The sequence below is a fragment of the Ochotona princeps genome, chromosome X, assembly GCF_030435755.1.
Source record: "Ochotona princeps isolate mOchPri1 chromosome X, mOchPri1.hap1, whole genome shotgun sequence".
NCBI classification, from domain to species: Eukaryota; Metazoa; Chordata; class Mammalia; order Lagomorpha; family Ochotonidae; genus Ochotona; species Ochotona princeps.
Window position 1 is genome coordinate 5,555,265 of NC_080865.1, and position 18,702 is coordinate 5,573,966.

General features: G+C 43.8%; 1 protein-coding gene across 2 annotated transcripts in view; it reads left to right on the forward strand.

Moving 5' to 3' along the window:
• The window catches only part of WNK3 (WNK lysine deficient protein kinase 3), a 151,288-nt gene that overhangs the window by 13,575 nt on the left and 119,011 nt on the right, over positions 1 to 18,702 (forward strand). For both annotated transcript variants that reach the window (XM_058658932.1, XM_004598302.2), the window contains exon 2: positions 12,335 to 12,984. In XM_058658932.1, coding sequence (XP_058514915.1) covers positions 12,448 to 12,984 — 537 coding nt within the window. In that variant the 5' untranslated portion in view covers positions 12,335 to 12,447. The remainder of the gene's footprint in view (positions 1 to 12,334; positions 12,985 to 18,702) is intronic.

An 18,702-nucleotide genomic window follows, 5' to 3' on the forward strand; every position in this document is an offset into this window, starting at 1 on the left:
TGTAGCTTGGTTGTCAGTGCTGTAACAGGTTAGACAGAGTAAAGTGTTAGTTAAGGATGAGAGGATAAGTGATTGATATGTAAAAATTACTTAATTTTGATGATGATACAGGATGAAGGTGACTTCATTACCTTTTATAATTTGTACTTAGAATTTCGTTCCATACACAATGGGTGTGTTTAGTTGAGGAAGTAATTTTTTGCCAGAGTAAAACTGGAGTATAGAAGCAAGGAAGAGAACAATTTCAGTGTGGTAACTTCCTAGCAGGTGAGATGCGGCTGTGTAGTGTATGGATTGGTACAGTGCAAGGTTGTAGATAATGTACATGTGGCCCTAGGTTACATGTAATCCCATATCAGAACTAAAGACTGTGCTTGGCAGTGAGGCTGAATTCTGGCTTACACTTTTTTAAATTTAAGATTTATTTATTTATTTTTATTGCCAAGTCAGATATATATAGAGAAGAGGCGAGACAGAGATGAAGATCTTTCATCCATTGATTCAGTCCCCAAGTGGCCGCCGATCCGAAGCTAGGAGCCAGGAGCATCTTCCGTGTCTCTGACACGGGTGTAGGGTCTCAATGCCTTAGGCCATCCTCGACTGCTTTCCCAGGCCACAGGCAGGGAGCTGGATGGGAAGTGGAGCCGCTAGAGCTAGAATCACACCCACATGGAATACCACTGCCTCAGGTGGAGGATTAGGGTGCTAAGCCACTGAACCAGCCACCAGCTCAGTTGTATCTTCTTTTCTTTTCTTTTCTTCTTTCTTTTCTTTTCTTTTCTTTTCTTTTCTTTTCTTTTCTTTTCTTTTCCTTTCTTTTCTTTTCTTTTGAGTAGTGTGATCCTTGTCAAATTTCTTAATTTTTAAAAATGATTTATTTGTTTATTTTATTGGAAACGCAGATATACAAAGAGGAGGAGAAACAGAGAGGAAGATCCTCCATCCACTGGTTTACTCCCCAAGGGGCTGCAGTGGCTGGAGATGAGCCAATCCAAAACCAGGAGCTGGTTGCCGCTTCCAGGTCTCCCACACGGGTGCAGGGTCCCAAGGCTTTGGGCCGTCCTAGACTGCTTTCCCAGGTCACAAGCAGGGAGCTGGATGGGAACTGGGGCTGTCAAGATTAGATCCGGTGCCCATATGGGATCCAGGCATGTTCAAGGCGAGGACTTTAACCACTGTGCTATTGCTTTGGGCCCTCTTTTTTTTTTTTTTTAATTATATGGGTTAAAAATATATTTTCATCAAAGCAAACTTATGCTTTATTTTTTCATGGAATTTGATGTACTTTCATACAATAAAAATAATATACTCAATTGGGTCTTTTGCACAAGTTGGTGATGGGGGGCTCGGCAGCATGGCCTAGTGGCTAAGGTCCTTGCCTTGATCCCATGTGGCTGCTGGTTCTAATCCCGGCAGCTCCACTTCCTCTCTATCTTTCCTCCTCTCAGTATACCTGACTTTGTAATAAAAACAAAATAAATCTTAAAAAAAAAAAAAAAGTTGGTGATGGGAAATTGTTTTTTTTTTTTTTTTAATATTTATTTTAGCCCATTGTGATAGTCTGGCTGATAAAGTCCTCATCTTGCACACACCAGGATCCCATATGGGTAAGTACCCATTCTAATCCCAGTGGCTCCACTTCCCATCCAGCTTCCTGCTTGTGGCCTGGGAAAGCAGATGAGGATGGCCCAAAGGCTTGGGGTTCTCTACCCACCTGGGAGACCCAGAAGAAGCTCCTGGCTGCAGATCAGCTCAGCTCCAGCCATTTTGGCTACTTGGGGAGTGAACCAATGGGTGGAAGATCTTCCTTTCTGTCTCTCCTCCTGTGTGTCTGACTTTCCAAAAGAAATAAATAAAAATCTTAAAAAGAAGATTTATTTATTCTTACTGGAAAGGAAACATTTTAAAAGGTATATTTGTTTTATTGTTATTTTATATTTTAAAAGATCTTTTAATTTTATTGGAAAGTCAGATATATATAGAGGAGGAGTGACGGAGAGCAAGATCTTCTGTCTGATGATTCACCCCACAAGTGGCCGCAATGGCTGGAGCTCAGCTGCTCCAAAGCTAGGTGCCAGAAGCTAGGAGCTTCTTCTGAGTCTTCTGTGCAGGTGCAGGGTCCCGATGTCTTGGGCCATCCTACACCTGCTTTCCAAGGCTACAAGTAGGGAGCTTGATGGGAAGCAGGGCTGGCAGGATTAGAATTGTCATGCATATGGGATCCTAGCTCGTGCATTGCAAGGACTTGAACTGCTAGGATACCACGCCGGGCCCAAAATTTATTTTGATTTTTATTGGAAAGTCAGATATACAGAGAGAAGAGAGAGAGAGAGAGGAAGATCTTGTATCCAATGATTCATTCCCTAAGCGGCTGCAACCGCCGGAGCTGAGCCGATTCGAAGCCAGGAACCAGGAGCTTCTTCCAGGTCTCCCTCACGGGTCAGGGTCCCAAGGCCTTGGGCCATTCTTGACTTCTTTCCCAGGCCACAAGCAGGAGGCTGGATGGGAAGTGGGGTTTCTTGGATTCGAACTCGTGCCCATATGATATGGGATCCTGGGCATGCAAGATGAGGACTTTAATGGCTAGGCTAATGTGCCGATCCAGAAGGGAAAATTCAAGAGATGAGGAGAGACAGAGACAAAGATGTTAATGTCTGCTGATTCACTTCCCAAGTAGCTGCAACAGCTGGAGCTGAGCTGATATGAAGCCAGTAGCCAGGAGCTTCTTCTGGCTCTCCCACATGAGTTCATGGTCCCTAGGCTTTGGGCTGACCTTGACTGCTTGCTCAGGCCACTAGCACGGAGCATGCGTTGTAAGGGCTTTAGCTACTAGGTTACTGTGCCCGGCCTCAGAAATTATTTTAAGCAGTCAACTTGGTTCCATTTTCTGCCCAGTTTTCTACCCTCCTAGAGGTAACTGTTAAGACTTAGCAGTAGTCTTCTGCAGTCTTTTTCCTCTGTATTTACATGGCTAAGCATGTACTTATATAAATAAATAATATGCATGGTTTGCGACTTTGCCCCAACAATTATGGTTTAGAGGTCTTTTTATGTCAGTGTTTCTATGTCCACTCATTGTTTGTAATGGTAACATAGTATTTCAGAGTATATACTTTTGTAGCTTTAATCAGTAACATAGTTTTATAGTATATCCTTCCAATGTTTTTATGTGCATTTATACATATGAAGGTACTTTAAAAAGTTTGGGGAGGGCCCGGCGCGATAGCATATCAGTTAAAGTCCTGTCCTTGAACGTGCCAGGATCCCATATGGGTGCCGGATCTAATCTTGACAGCCTCACTTCCCATCCAGCTCCCTGCTTGTGGCCTGGGAAAGCAGTCTAGGACAGCCCAAATCCTTGGGACCCTGCACCCGTGTGGGAGACCCGGAAGAGCTCTTGGCTCCTGGTTTTGGATTGGCCCAGGTCCAGCCATTGTGGCCGCTTGGCGAGTGAACCCTTGGATGGAAGATCTTCCTCTCTGTCTCTCCTCCTCTCTGTGTATCTGACTTTGCCATAAACATAAATAAATTTAAAAAAAAAAGGTTGTGGAAAAGTGAAGTTTAAATAGAAGTTTAGAGGTGGACATGTGGCCTATTGGTCAATTCAGTGCTTTGAAATTCCTGCATTGCATGTTTGGGTGCTTAGGTTTCAGTTACTCTCCATTCTCCATGTCACCTTCCTGCCATTCAGACCCTGGGAGGGTCAGTGATGGCCCAAGTAGTTGTGTCCTTGTGCCCTCTCTTCTCTGCCCACCTGGGAGACCTGGCCTGTGGCCTTGTGCTGCACCAGCCCTCGGTGTTGAGGGCATTGGAGAGTGGGACAGTAGATTAGAGCTTGTTCTACAAAATAATTTTCAAGTCCATGGATTTTTTTTTGTCATAATATGCATTTTCTGTGAACTTTTTGAGGATTCCCTCATGATATTCTATATTCTGGGGTCTATTTAAAAAACTATTTATATATTTAAAAGTCATGGTTTCAGATAGAGAGGAAGAGAGAGAAATGATGCCAGGAGCCAGGAGCTTCTTCCAGGTCTCCTATGTGGGTGCAGGGTGCCAAGGGGTTTGGCTATCCTCTGTTTCTTTCCTAGGCCTTTTGCAGGGAGCTAGATGGGCAGTGGAGCAGCCGGGACACAAACTGATGCTCATATTGGATCCTGGCACTCTAGGCAGAGGTGTGATATTCTTTGATTTGTGCTGTCCGTCAGTTCTTTTTTGCTTTCTGTGAGAATTTGTTGAAATATCAGATGTCATTTTCCATTGGTGTTCTTGATTTTGTCATTTATTTTTTATTCTCTTTTACCCTCTCTCTTTGGAGTCTTGGAAATTTCAGATGATAGAGATGTTCCGTTAACCTTGGAGCACAGGTCAGCGCTTTGTGCCTTTAGCTGGCATGAATTAGGCTTCCTCAGGAGCAGGAGGAACTGATTTTTCTTTTCTTTTATCCCTAGACCTTGACACAGTGGTTGACACATTGGCACTTGACAAATCTTTATTGGCATGAAAGTGCATGTATCAGACAGAGAGAGGATTGTTAATGCAAAATTTACTCTGTAATTTTGACTTTAAATATGCATTATTTAAATTGCTGGTTATAAAACTGAGAAAGTTCTTTGAGTCCCTGGTTGACAAATTAATGGGTTTGTGCTGACTTGCTTGTGGATAGATGTATGATAAGCTACAGGTGAGAAATTATCTTGAAGTTTTAATTAAATTCTCCAAGCTTATACATAAAAAATATTGAAGGAGTAAAAATAGTATACAGATTTGTCAGAATTTCCCTGTAGTTTCAAGCTCTATAGAAGTTTTTCTTTATAGTTATCTTTATATTTATTCTAGGGCCTAGAGCAGTCTGCTTACCATTTTATGATGAAAAATATCCCCCCCCCAGAGAGATTATAATTCATAGCTGTGAACTTAGTAGAGTCCAGGCTTGAGGCCTGAATTTTGTAGTTTTTCACTGCGCCATGTTTTTCCATTGGTGAATGTAGAAGAGAGATTATCCTGGTCAGCGAAGCATATCCCTTTAGCAATACCAACATGGTTTATTACTGGAACGCTTTAAAGAAATGTATTATGTGCTTTGCTGCCTTCTTAAGCCGACTCCTGAAAATTATTCAGTGTTTGCTTGAGTGTTGTTGAATAGTGCTTTAATATAGAACTGCCCCTAGGGGTTATTAAGGTGTAGAAAATAAAAGCTTTCATTATTGATTCTTATGCTGTGTTAAGTATTTTATACATGTTTTGTTGTCAGTCCTGTGAGATTTCACAAATGAAATCAAGAATGAATGAAGTTGGGCCCGGTGGCGTGACCTAGTGGCTAAGGTCCTCGCCTTGAACGCACCAGGATCCCATATGGTCGCTAGTTCTAATCCTGGCAGCTCCACTTCATCTCTGTCTCTCCTCTTCTCTGTATATCTTTGTGATAAAATTAAAATAAATATTAAAAAAAAAAGAATGAAACTTATTTTTTTTAAAAAAAGGATTAAGTTAAATAATTTCCCCTATCCCTGCTGAGGAATTAGAAGTAGAATTAAGATTTTTAAAAAAATTTATTTATTTATTTATTTATATTGGAAAGTCAGATATACAGAGTGGAGGAGAGACAGAGAGGAAGACCTTCTGTCCACTGACTCACTACCCAAGTGGCCGCAACGGCCAGAACTGAGCTGATTCTGAAGTCAGGAGCCAGGAACCTCTTCCGGATCTCCCATGCGGGTGCAGGGTCCCAAGGCTTTGGGCTGTCCCCGACTGCTTTCCCAGGCCACAAGCAGGGAGCTGGATGGGAAGCAGGGTGGGTGGGACATGAACCTGCAACCGATCATGGCTACTGCGCTAGGCTCTCTTTACCTCTATATTACAGTCAAGAGTCTATTGGATTTTCAATGATAACATTTTAAGATGTGCTTAGTCAAGTTCATGGCTTAGTTTTAAAATTTTGTTTATTTTTAATTTTTTTTTTAAAGATTTACTTTATTTTTATTACAAAGTCAGATATACTGAGAGGAGGAGAGATAGAGAGGAAGTGGAGCTGCCGGGATTAGAACCAGCGGCCATATGGGATCAAGGCAAGGACCTTAGCCACCAGGCCACGCCGCCAAGCCCTATTTTTAATTTTTTAAAGATTTATTTATTTATATTTGAAAGTCAGATACACAGAGAGAAGGGGTCACAGACAGAAAAATCTTCCATCCACTTATTTACTCCCCAAGTGGCCACAAAAGCTGGAGCTGAGCTGATCCAAAGCCAGGAGCAGGAACCAGGAGCTTCTTCTGAGTCTCCTACATGGACAGGGTCCCAAGGCTTTGGGCCGTCCTCCACTGCTTTCCCAGGCCACAAGCAGGGAGCTAGAAGAGAAGTGGAGCAGCCAGAACACAAACTGGAACTCATATGGGATCCCAGTGCATGCATGAGGACTTTAGTCACTAGGCTACCATGTCGGGCCCAAATTTATTTTATTGTTGTCATACCTTTTACACTAATAAACAGCCCAGTGGCAGAATTTGGACAGGTCCAACGACAGGAGCCAGATTTTTATCTAGATCTCCCTCAATGTGTACAAGACCCCAGGACTTGAACTATCGTCTGTTACTTTCCTATTCCGTAAGCATGAGTTGGATCCGAAGTAGAGCTGCCAGTGCTTAAACTGGCACCCATAATGGATGCCTTGCTCTACAGGCTGGGGTTAGCTTACTAAGCCATGGTGCTGACCCCCAAATTTTATTTCTTTGAATTCTGAATTTTTTTTGAAAGAAAAAAAAAGTTTTGTTGTAAGAAAAGTTTTGTACGTAGGCTTTTCCAACTTAAATTCTCTTGAGTCTATTTTTGGCTGCTTTATTTTTCATCTGGATTTCTGCTCTTGAGATTTCTGAATAAGTGACCTTTCGTTAAGTAAGGTGAATAACTATCATTATTCTTACTCAAAAATATCCCATGTAAGATGTTAACATTTGGGGAATGTGGTTGAAGGATACACTGGATTTTTTGTAGATGCTTGTGGAGTTCACTCCCCACCACCCACCTCCTGCGAAGAAATTATTTCAAAATAAAAAGTTATAAAAAGTGTTCACTTAGGTGACAGTTTACTAGTAATCTTTTTTATTTGCAGGCAGTACTAGATTTACTAAGTGGCTTTGGAAGTATATCGATTTGGCAGTTTTACTTCACAGAGCATTTTATGAATCTGTAGTTTAGTTCTGAAGTCTGGTATTAACACATTATATCCTAGCAGCATCATCTTTTTGGAATTTTCTTTGAATTATTATAATACTCTTCATTTTCCTTCACAGTTGTATTCATTCATGCAGTAAAGCTTAATGTATCCTAAATGTATCCCTCCTGCCACTGTTTTCATTCAAACCCCATCATCTCCTTCCTGGGTTATCACAGTAGCTCTGTGATTGGCCTCCTTGTTTTAAGTTACGTGACATAGCAGTCCTTGGTGGCAATCTGCCCCTGTGCTCACCTGCTGGCTTCTAATATACAAGAACATTGTTCGTATTATAACTCACCCAATTTGCTCCATGCCATTACATGCAGTTGCTTCTAAATTTCTCCCCAAGATCAGCTTGTTTTCTTTGCAATTCAACTTAGGTGTCTTTCCCAGAAAACCATAGTAGAGCATCTGGCTTCATTCTTTTGCTTGTGAATATCCAGTTATTTCAGCAACATTTACTGGAAAGACTATTCTTTCCCCCATTGAATTGTCTTTGCACTCTTATTAAAAACCAATCAACTTTAAACTGTATGCTTATTTCTAGACTCTATCTTTATGCCATTTATCTATATACCTGTCATTAGTGCTATACCCATACTCTCTTACTGCTGTAACTTTGTAGTAGGTTATTAAATCAGGAAGAGTAAGTCCTTCAATTTTGTTTTCTTTTATACAAAATTGCTTTTTGGTTTTTGTTATTATGGATTCCTTGAAGTTCCATTTGTATTTTTGGGTTAGCTTGACATTTTTTTTGCAGAGCAATCAGTTGGAATATGGATTGCAATTGAGTTGAATGTGCAGGACAATTTTGGCTATTTCTTTTCTTTTTAAAAAAAAGATTTCCTTTTTTCTACTTTTTCTGAAAGGCAGACTTTACAGAGAGAAAAGGAGAGACCAAGAGAGGCCTTCCATCCCCTAGTTCACTCTACAAATGGCTGCATTGGCCAAAGCTAGCTGATACGAAGCTGAGAGCTAGGAGCTTCCTCCAAGTTTCCCACAAGGAGTTCAGTGGCCCAAGGACTTGAGCCATCCTTCTCTGCTTTCTCAGGCTGTAACCAGGAAGTTGGATGGCAGGTGGAGCAGCTGGGACATGAACTGACACCCTTATGGAATTTTGGCTCTTGCATATGGAAGATTAGTGTGCTATGCCGTTGTATCAACCCTATGAGCCTATTTCTGTGAAGTTCATTTTAGTTCTGTTATTTCCTTCAGGTTTTCAAATTTGGTATTTGTTTATATTTTTGGCTTGTGCAATTTTAATACAATTTTTTTTAAAGATTTATTTATTTTTATTACAAAGTCAGATATACAGAGAGGAGGAGAGACAGAGAGGAAGATCTTCCGTCCAATGATTCACTCCCCAAGTGAGACGCAACGGCTGGTGGTGTGACGATCCGAAGCTGGGAACCTCTTCCGGGTCTCCCACGCGGGTGCAGGGTCCCAAGGCTTTGGGCTGTCCTCGACTGCTTTCCCAGGCCACAAGCAGGGAGCTGGATGGGAAGTGAAGCTGCCGGGATTAGAACCGGCGCCCATATGGGATCCCGAGGCGTTCAAGGCGAGGACTTAAGCCGCTAGGCCACGCCGCCGGGCCCTAATCCTATGATCTTTAGAAGAGATCTGTTCACTGAATCACTCCCCAAATGTCACAGTGACCAGAGCTGGACTGATCTGAAGCTTGGAGCCAAGAGCTTCTTCTGGGTCTCCCATGTGGATGCAGGCGCTCAGGGCCTTAAGCCATCTTCTGCTGCTTTCCTAGTCCATAGCAGTGATCTGATCAAAAGTAAAGCAGCCAGGGCTTGAACTGGAATCCCCATGGGATGCTGGCACTGCAGGCTGATGATTAGCCTACTATGGCAACCCCTCACTCCTTTACTATCTTTTACTTTATTTTTTAATGTGTATTTTTGCTTATAAGTCAGTTACAGAGAGAAAACTAGAGTCGGAAAACATCTTCCATGTGCAGGTTTGTTCCACAAGTGGCCTCAGTGGCCAGAGCTGGGCCAGTCTAAAGTTGGTAGGCAAGAGCTTCCTCTGAATCTCCCACATGGGTGCAGGGGACCAAGGACTTGCGCCATCTGCTGTTGTATATCCAGGTCACTACCAGGGAGCTGGTTTGGAAGTGGAAGTGGAGCAGCTGGGTGCTTATAAGGTATTGCTGGGGCTACAGCTGGGCATTTGCTTTGCTGAATGCAGGAGCCTAGAACTCCATCCTGGTTTCCCAAGTGGGTTGCTTGGATGGGGCAGGACTCCAGTACTTGAGCTGTCTTCTGCTTCTTCCCTGGCACAGTAGCAAAAAGGCTGATCAGAATCAGAGTAGCAGGGACTCAGAGCAGCACTGTGAGTGATATTGGATGCTGGTGTTGTAAGTGGCACCTTAGCCTGCTTATCTCCAGTGCTTGTCCCAGAAATTAAATTTTTTAAAAATATATTTTATTTTTATTGAAAAAGCAGATTTACAGAGGGAAGCAGAGACAAAGACCTTCCATCTGTTGGTTGATTCCCCAAGTGGCCACAATAGCCAGAGCTGAACCAATCTGAAGCTGGGAGCCAGGAGCTTCTTCCAGGTCTCCCACGTGGATGTAGGGTCCCAAGGCTCTGACCATCCTTAACTGCTTTCCCAGTCCACAGGCTTGTTGTGGGGTGTGAATGAGAGCATACCAGACAAGTCTAGGATTTATTAAGGAGCCTTATTAACCAGGTTTGGTGATAACAGGGCTCATTAGAAATGGCAAATCACAAATCCATATGGCAGTCCAGTCATTCAAAACCCCAAGAGGAACAAATGGTCATTACCCTGAAGTTCATCCCTTAAACTAAAGACCTATGTCCCAGCTTCCCCAGCAATGTAACTTATCCCAAGAGACATGCAACGAATGTCTGGACACACACAAAGCTGCAGACATTCATCTTTCCCTGGATTCTCTGCCCACATTCCCCTACTGTTAGGCTTCACCGCTGCTGGAACTCCCGATAGTACACAAAGTAGAAATACAAAGCATCTTAGCTGTCTTCACTGTCCCGCCCAAGCAGTGAACAGAGGGTGAGTACAGGCACACAGGGGCCATGCTCAGGGAATGCCTGTCCTCGGAGTCTGTCCGTGGGAAGCCAGAGAGCAAGCAGTGAACAGAGGGTGAGTACAGGCACACAGGGGCCATGCTCAGGGAATGCCTGTCCTCGGAGTCTGTCCGTGGGAAGCCAGAGAGCAAGCAGGGACCGGGGAGGTCAAGAGCCAGAGTGCTAGAGCAACAGAAGCACAGGACCAAGAGAGTGAGCCCCTCCTTAGCATGAGCCTTTATAGGGGCTTGTCAGGGGAGTGGTTACACAACAGTGCAATACTACCCCCTCTCAGGTTCTGGTGATGATAGGTGAGCATCACCCATGGGCAGGAAGGAACACCTAGGTGGTGGTAGGTGAGTAGTTTCTAAGCTTCTGACCCTTAACTAGCTGCCTACCTCACTACAAAGTAGGGAGTTGAAAGGGAAGTAGAGCAACTGGGATACAAACTGGAGCCCTATGGAATGCCAGAATTCAGAGTTAGAGGTTTGGCCAGTTGAACCATCACTGTCAATCCCTTTAATTTCTTCCTTTCTTTCTTCCTTCCTTTCTTTTTTCTTCCTCCCTCCCTCCCTTCCTTCCTTCCTTCTCTCTCTCTCTCTCTCTCTCTGTTTCTCTCTGTCTCTCTTTCCTTTTAAAAAAATTTATTTTTACTGGAAAGCCAGATTTGCAGAGAGAGGACACAGAGAGATCTTCCTTTCACTGGTTAACTCCATAAGTGGCCGCAACAGCCATAGCTGAACTGATCTGAAGCCATTAGCCAGGAGTTTCTTTTGGGTCTCCCATGCTGGTGCAGGGTCCCAAGGCTTTGGGCCATCTTCTACTGCTTTCCCCGGCCACAGCAGGGAGCTGGATGGAAGTGGAGCAGCTGGGACACAAACTGGTGCCCATATGGGATTCCAGTGCATGTAAGGCCAGGATTTAGCCACTGGACTATTGCGCTGGGCCCCTTTCCTTTCTCTCTCTCTCTCTCTCTCTCTCTCTCTCTCTCTCTCTCTGTTGCTTTTTTCTCCTTCTTCTTCCCTTCATTTCTTTTTTTTTCAAGATTTATTTATATTTGGAAGTCAGAGTTAGAGAGAGTGAGAGACAAAGAGAGAAATCCTCCATCTGCTGGTTCACTCTCATGGCTGTAGTGGCCGGAACTGAGTTGATCTGAAGCTAAGAACCATGAATTTTTTCCAGGTCTCCATTGTGAATGTAGGGTCCCAACTGCTTGAGCCATCCACTGCTGGCTTTTCAGATCATAAGCAGGGAGCTAGATGGGAAGTGGAGCAGTCAGGATATGAACCAGTGCCTATAAGGTATGCTCATGTCCCAGAACAGAAGATTAGTTTGCTCTCCTACTGTGCCGGCACTCTAGGAATGAAATTCTAATAATTCTGTATGTTAGCCTAAGTAAAATAAGCCAGACATGAAAAGACAAATGTTTGAAGTAGCTAGAATAAGCAAATTCCTTGAGGTGGAAAGTAGAATACAGAATAGCAGGGAAGAGAATGCAAATGGATAGTGAATTATTGTTTAATCAGTGTTGTTTCAGTTTGGGATGTTGAAGTTGTAGACATGGACAACAGTGATGATTTCACAGCATTAGGAATGTGCATGATGCCACTGAGTTGTACACCTAATGTGCTTAAAATGGTAAATCTGATGTGTATATTTTGCCACAATAAAAGAAACTGTTGAATGAGTTCTGGAATTTTATATACAAACCACCTGGAAATCATGTGATTATTTTATTTTGTGTGAACTTGTCAAGTGAACTTCATATTTGATACTTATTTTGAATTTGATTGATTGATTGATGAGGCTAAAAACTAGGCTTCTAACCAATATTTGTGAAATAGGAACATAGAGTGAGCTAAATACGAAGCAGCTTGCTAGGCACTGAGGCTGCAATGGTAAACAAGATAAGACACAGCCCCTGGAGTCTGCTGGTTGCTAAGATTGGACAGAAAAAAAAAGAATAAACTTATTAACCCAAAGGGATTAAAAATCAGGTGACTTGTTTTCTCCTTAATGATTTCCTTAGTTGGGTGATTTAAAAATATTCCTTTCCCCCTTCAGGTTGCTATGGAAATCTATGACCACATAAAAGGAAGTTCATTTTCATCATTGTGATGCCTGAGATGTAACTGGATTCAAGGGTGACACAGTTTTCACAACCTACCTTGATTACCATGGCCACTGATTCAGGGGAGCCAGCCAGCACTGAAGAGTCTGAGAAACCTGATGGAGTCTCCCTTGAAAACAGAGCTCCACAGGTTGCCGCCACTTTGGCCACAGAAGCTAGAGTAAAGGAAAAAGCCAGCACCTGCTTGGCTTCTGGAGAGACTGTGGAAAGGAAGAGATTTTTCCGAAAGAGTATTGAGATGATGGAAGATGACACAGTTGCCGAATCTTCTTCCAAACCCGAAAGAATAAAGGCCGCCACAAACATTCCAAGAGTAGATAAACTTGCCACAAACGTGCTAAGGGGTGGACAAGAAGGTAAATACCAGCAATGTTCAAAAGCAGCTTCGGAATCCTCAAAAGACTGTTTGAAGGAGAAGAATGAAAAAGAAATGGAAGAAGAAGCTGAAATGAAGGCTGTGGCTACTTCTCCTAGTGGCAGATTCCTGAAGTTTGATATAGAACTGGGACGTGGAGCATTTAAAACCGTATATAAAGGACTGGACACGGAAACCTGGGTTGAAGTTGCTTGGTGTGAGCTGCAGGTAGGTGTATATAATCTTCTTGGTTTTAATGAATTCCCGTTTTAACTGATCTGGCCTTCTGAGTGATCCAGGATTAAAATGTATCACAGATGAAAATAAAATTAAGGGCTTGTCCCTTGCCTCCCAGAATTTATACTGTTTTCCTAGATTCTCTTAGAAACTCAGGCTGAACTTTCCTCCCCCTTCTGTTGTTGCTGTTTTCTTTTAAGGGGAAAATGTGTGCTGTGGCTTTCTTGGGAAAAATTTGTTAATTTATTACCATTAGGAAATCCTCAAAGTTCTATTGAATGTGTGCTTATGAAAGCTTCATAAATGTATGCCTTCTGAGTTGATCCTTTACGCTAAGTACTTGAGCGAATGATACGGATGTGTTTGGTGTGAAATTTACCCTTTTCTATTTTCCTTCAGGAAAATGCAAGTGATTCATGTGGTTCTTTTTGGAACAGGAAACTTTTTAGTGTTTGTTTATTTATTTATTTTTGGGAAAAATCTATATGGGCCCAATACGGTTGGTCTGGTGGCTAAATCCTCAACTTGCATACACTGGGAACCCTTATGGGTGGCGATTCATGTCCCAACTGCTCCACTTCCCATCCAGCTCCCTGCTTGTGGCCTGGGAAAGCAGTCGAGGACGGCCCAAAGCCTTGGGACCCTGCAACCTACATGGGAATCCCGGAAGAAGCTCCTGGCTAATGGCTTCAGATCGGCTCAGCTATGGCTGTTGCAGCCACTTGGGGAGTGAACCAGCAGATGGAAGATCTATCTGTCCTCTTTGTAAATCTGACTTTCCCATAAAAATAAAAAAAACGTTTTTTAAAAAGATTTATGTAGGAGCCAGCATTGTGGCATATCCGGTTAAACCGCTCCCTGTGCCACTGGTGGCACTGCATCCAATTTTGGTGCCTTTTCGAGGTCTGGCTGCCCCAACTTCAACTTTGGATAGAGCTTTCAGCCATTTGGGTAGTGAGCCAGAAGATGAAAGTGCTCACATGTTCATGCTTTCTGTTGCATGCTCTTTCTCTCTTTCTGTCACTCTACCTCTTTCAAATCTTTTTGAAAGGAAGACGGCATCGTGGCTAAGTGAGGAAAGCTGCTGCCTTTGACGTTGGCAGTGCCATGTCTGTGTGGCAGTTTGAGTCTCAGCTGCCATGCTTCAAATTCAGATTGGTGTAGTGTACCTGGGAAAGCAGCAGACGATGATCTGAGAACCTGGTCTCTTGCGATCCATCCAGAAGACCTGGATGGAGTTCCTGACTCCAGGCTTCGACCTCTTCTAGAACTAGCTATTGCAGGCAACTGGGGAGTGATTCAGTGCATAGAAGATTGACTCTCTCTCTGTTGGTCTTTAAAAGAAATAAACATTTTTATTTATTGAAGTATTTGAAAGAGTTGGAAGAGGAGAGATAACTGAAATCTTCCATTTGCAGATTCACTCTCCAAATGATTGCAGTAATCAGAGCTGGGCCAGGCCAAAGCTAGGAGCTCAGAGCTTCTGGCTCTCCTGTATGGGTGTGAGGGCCCAAGCTCTTGGGTCATCTTTGTTTTTAAAATATTTTATTTATTTTTATTGGAAAGGCAAATATACAGAGAGGAGGAGAGACAGAAGGGAAGATCTTGTGTCTAATGACTCATTCCCCAAACGACCACAATGGCCGGAGCTGCACCGATTCTGAAGCCAGGAGCCAGGAGCTTCCTCCAAGTCTCCCACGTGGGTGTAGGGCCCAAGACTTTGGGCTGTCCTCAACTGCTTTCCCAGGCCATAAGCAGGGAGCTGGATGGGAAGTGGAGCAGCTGGGATTAGAACTGGAGCCCATATGGGATCCTGGCACGTTCAAGATGAGGACTTTAGCTGTTAGGCTACTGTGGTGGGTCCTTGGGTCATCTTTTTAAAAGATTCATCTGGTGACTCACTCCCAAATGGCTGGAACAACCAGGACTGGGCTGTGCTCAACCAGGTCAAAGTTAGAATCCAGGAACTCCACTTAGGTTTCCCACAAGGATGGTCGGGGCCCAAGCACTTGGGAGCCATCTTCACAGCTTTCCCAGGCCACAAGCAGGCAGCTGGATGGGAAGTGGATGAGCTGAGACATGAACTACTTGCCCATATGGGATGCCTGTACTTAGAAGTGGAGGATTGGCCAGTTGAACCATTGGGCCAGCCCCTGGAATGTGTTTTAAAAGGAAAAATGAAAGCAACTGAAGACTGATGAAATTACCCAGATATCTGGCTGCCTAATAAATGTTTATGTAATACTTTAATGAAGCACAGAATGGGGACAGAACATTGTAAAAGGGGTTTTAAACAGAGATGGGTTGAATATAGGAAATGCCTTTGTCAGCTCAGTCAGCTGATGGGGAAATAGTGTTCACATGGGAGTTTAAGATTAAGGATGAATAAAACCAATTGGTAAGTACAGGTTTATGTTATTCAAATTCTAGTAGTCTCTGTGAGTTGGAATTTGTATGTATAAAATCTCATAATTGCCCCTATTTTAAATTTTTTGTAGGTTTCCTTTTAGATGGTTGGGAATGTGGTCTATCACTGCATTTGTAGAAACTTTTGGTTTTTAAATTTTAATTTTTTAAAATTCTTATTTATTTTTATTGGAAAGACGAATATACAGGGAGGAAGAGAGACAGAGAGGAAGATCTTCTGTCCGATGAATCACTCCCTAAGTGACCACAATGGTTGGAGCTGAGCCAATCTGAAGCCAGGAGGCTGGAGTCTCTTCTGGGTCTCCCATGCAGGTGCAGGGTCCCAAGGCTCTGGGCTGTCTTAGACTGCTTTCCCAGGTCACAAGCAGGGAGCTGGACAGAAGCAGGGCTGCTGGGATTAGAACTAGCACCCATATGGGATCCCAGTGCGTGCAAGGCAAGGAGTTTAGCTGCGAGGCTACTGTGCTGGGCCCTGAGCTTTTGTTTTAAAACCATGGTTTTCAAACATCACTGTATGTAAGAGTCAGTTTTTGCCATGATATGCATATTCCAGGGCCTGTTGTCACAGATTCTGATTTAGTAAGTCTTGGCTGGAGTGAAAGCCTGCAATTTTCACACACTTTCTAAGTGCCTCTAATTTAGGAAGTCCCTTGATGACTCTGGAAATGCAAGTTACCTCTCAGGTAAGCCTTTCAAGTGGGAGTTGAAAGGTGTGTGCGTGTGGGGCTTGGTTTGATTTTCTCATCCTCTTTCAAAACTTTCCAAGGTATGTGCCGTAGATAATTTTGGCATGAATTTTTCAAAATCACCTAAAATTGTACTTTGGATACAGTGTTTTAAAGGTTTTAGTATATATGCCTTTCTGGTAAGTACACATGTGTTTGCATTTTTTTCTATAAAGGCAATGTCTTTTCAATATAAGCCAGTGTATGTTTATGTAATTCATTTTAATAGATGTTCAGTATTTCATTTAAGTTATTTAGCCAGCCTTCTATTTTTGGATATATAGGTTTTTGTTCAGTATTTCACTGTTATCAAACTGCAGCTATGGGAAACATTCTTGTATACAATATTGAAGATTATAGAAGTTTTAATTTTGTCTATTCAGTGTTAACACTTACCTTTTAATGAAACTATGTAATGTATATAGGAGAAATAATTTCCATTCAGTTGCTAGCAGGGTATGTCGTAGAGAAAAGAGAAGTGTTTTGTAAATTGTGTGTTCTAGGTATGCCAAAGGCTGTTTTGTGATGGTGGAAGAAAATGTTCCATTGGTGGAGACTGCCTAGATGAATTCCTAGCAGCTTTCAGCAGCTCTCAATGAAATAGGGGTTTCTGGATCAACAGCATCACTCAGGCAATTTTTGCATTTGTAAAAATGGCCCTGTCCCAGAATCTGCCCTTCCCTACTGGGCCACTCCCACTGCTGGAACATGCACTCTCCAGGTGGTTCTGCAGTTTTAACTTGACAGAATTAGCCCCCAGTGCCAGCCTCTGCTAGCTGATGCTGGGGCAAAGCCCGCCAACCCTCGCCCTCTGATTTATGCTTGCACCAGTAGGAACGGTCAGCCCAGCCTGGCTCTTCACATGAGGCCCACAGGTGTTGTAGCCCTGCCTGGAAGGTCTGCCCCCATCCCAACTCACGCTCTCCAGGGGGAGTGGCGGTCCAGCAGGGTAGCCCTCCACATTCCCACTACCAGTTTGCCCCTTCCCCCCTCCCCCCAGTTCTCACATGTGCTGGTTGGTTGCTGAGGCCCAGTGGGTGCTGTGGCCTGGGCCAGCCCAGCCCACCACCAGTTCCAGCTGACACTGGTGGGGATTACAGTCCAGCCCAGCCCAGCAGGCACCCCATCCCAGCTGTAATGTGCCCTGGTATGTTTTGTGACCAAACCTGGCATGACCCACACTCTGTTCTGGTGCTCGGATTCGCCAGCAGGTGACGTGAACTGGTTCAGCCTGGTCTGCCCCAACCTATGCCAAATGTATGCTGGTGGGTGTCTTTCTCTGGCCTGGTCTGGACTGCTCTCTGTTGTGGTTCTTGTGCTCATCTGCAGGGACTGTGTCCTGCCAGAGGAGCTTCCCAAGCTCCTACATCAGAACCTCTCCCATTGGGGCCTGGTGGCGTGGCCTAGCAACTAAAGTCCTCGCCTTGAATGCCCCGGGATCCCATATGGGCGCCGGTTCTAATCCCGGCAGCTCCACTTCCCATCCAGCTCCCTGCTTGTGGCCTGGGAAAGCAGTCGAGGACGGCCCAATGCATTGGGACCCTGCACCCGCGTGGGAGACCCGGAAGAGGTTCTAGGTTCCTGGCATCGGATCGGTGTGCACTGGCCGTTGCGGCTCACTTGGGGAGTGAAACATCGGACGGAAGATCTTCCTCTCTGTCTCTCCTCCTCTGTGTATATCTGGCTGTAATAAAATGAATGAATCTTTAAAAAAAAAAAAAAGAACCTCTCCCAACGCCAGATCTTGCACATACTGGTGGATCCATGGGCCAGCCCTGCTTAGTCCACCTCCTGTCCTGGAAGGAACAGTGGCCTTTCCTGACTGGGATCCAGCATTCTAAGAGGTGGCTTAACTATGCGGCATGACAGTGCTAACTCCCCACCTACTTCCTGCTCAAGCTTTTCTCCTTACTATTTTTGTAAATATTTTTCCCTCAATCTTTTTGTAAAATTTTAGTTTTGCATGTTTGACTTGAAATTCACAGCTGAACAGTAGGTTGTAGTACTTTTTTCTTTTTTTTTTTTAAAAGATTTATTTATTTTTATTACAAAGTCAGATATACAGAGAGGAGGAGAGACAGGAAGATCTTCCATCCGATGATTCATTCCCCAAGTGAGCCGCAACGGCCGGTGCTGCGCCGATCCGAAGCTGGGAACCAGGAACCTCTTCCAGGTCTCCCACGTGGGTGCAGGGTCCCAAAGGCTATAGGCCGTCCTCGACTGCTTTCCCAGGCCACAAGCAAGGAGCTGGATGGGAAGTGGGGCTGCCGGGATTAGAACCGGCGCCCATATGGGATCCTGGCATGTTCAAAGAGAGGAGTTTAGCCGCTAGGCCACGCCGCCGGGCCCGTAAAGTGAATCTTAAAAGAAAAGAGTGGAGGTGGCAGGATACTTAAAGATATCCATGTCTTAATCCCTGGAATTTGTGATTAGGTAGCCTTACATTGCAAAATGTATTTTATAGATTGGATGAAGTTGAAGATTTGGAGATAAGAAAGTTATCCTGGATTGTTTGGATGGATCAAGTATAACCCCAAGGGTCCTTCTGGATACAGGG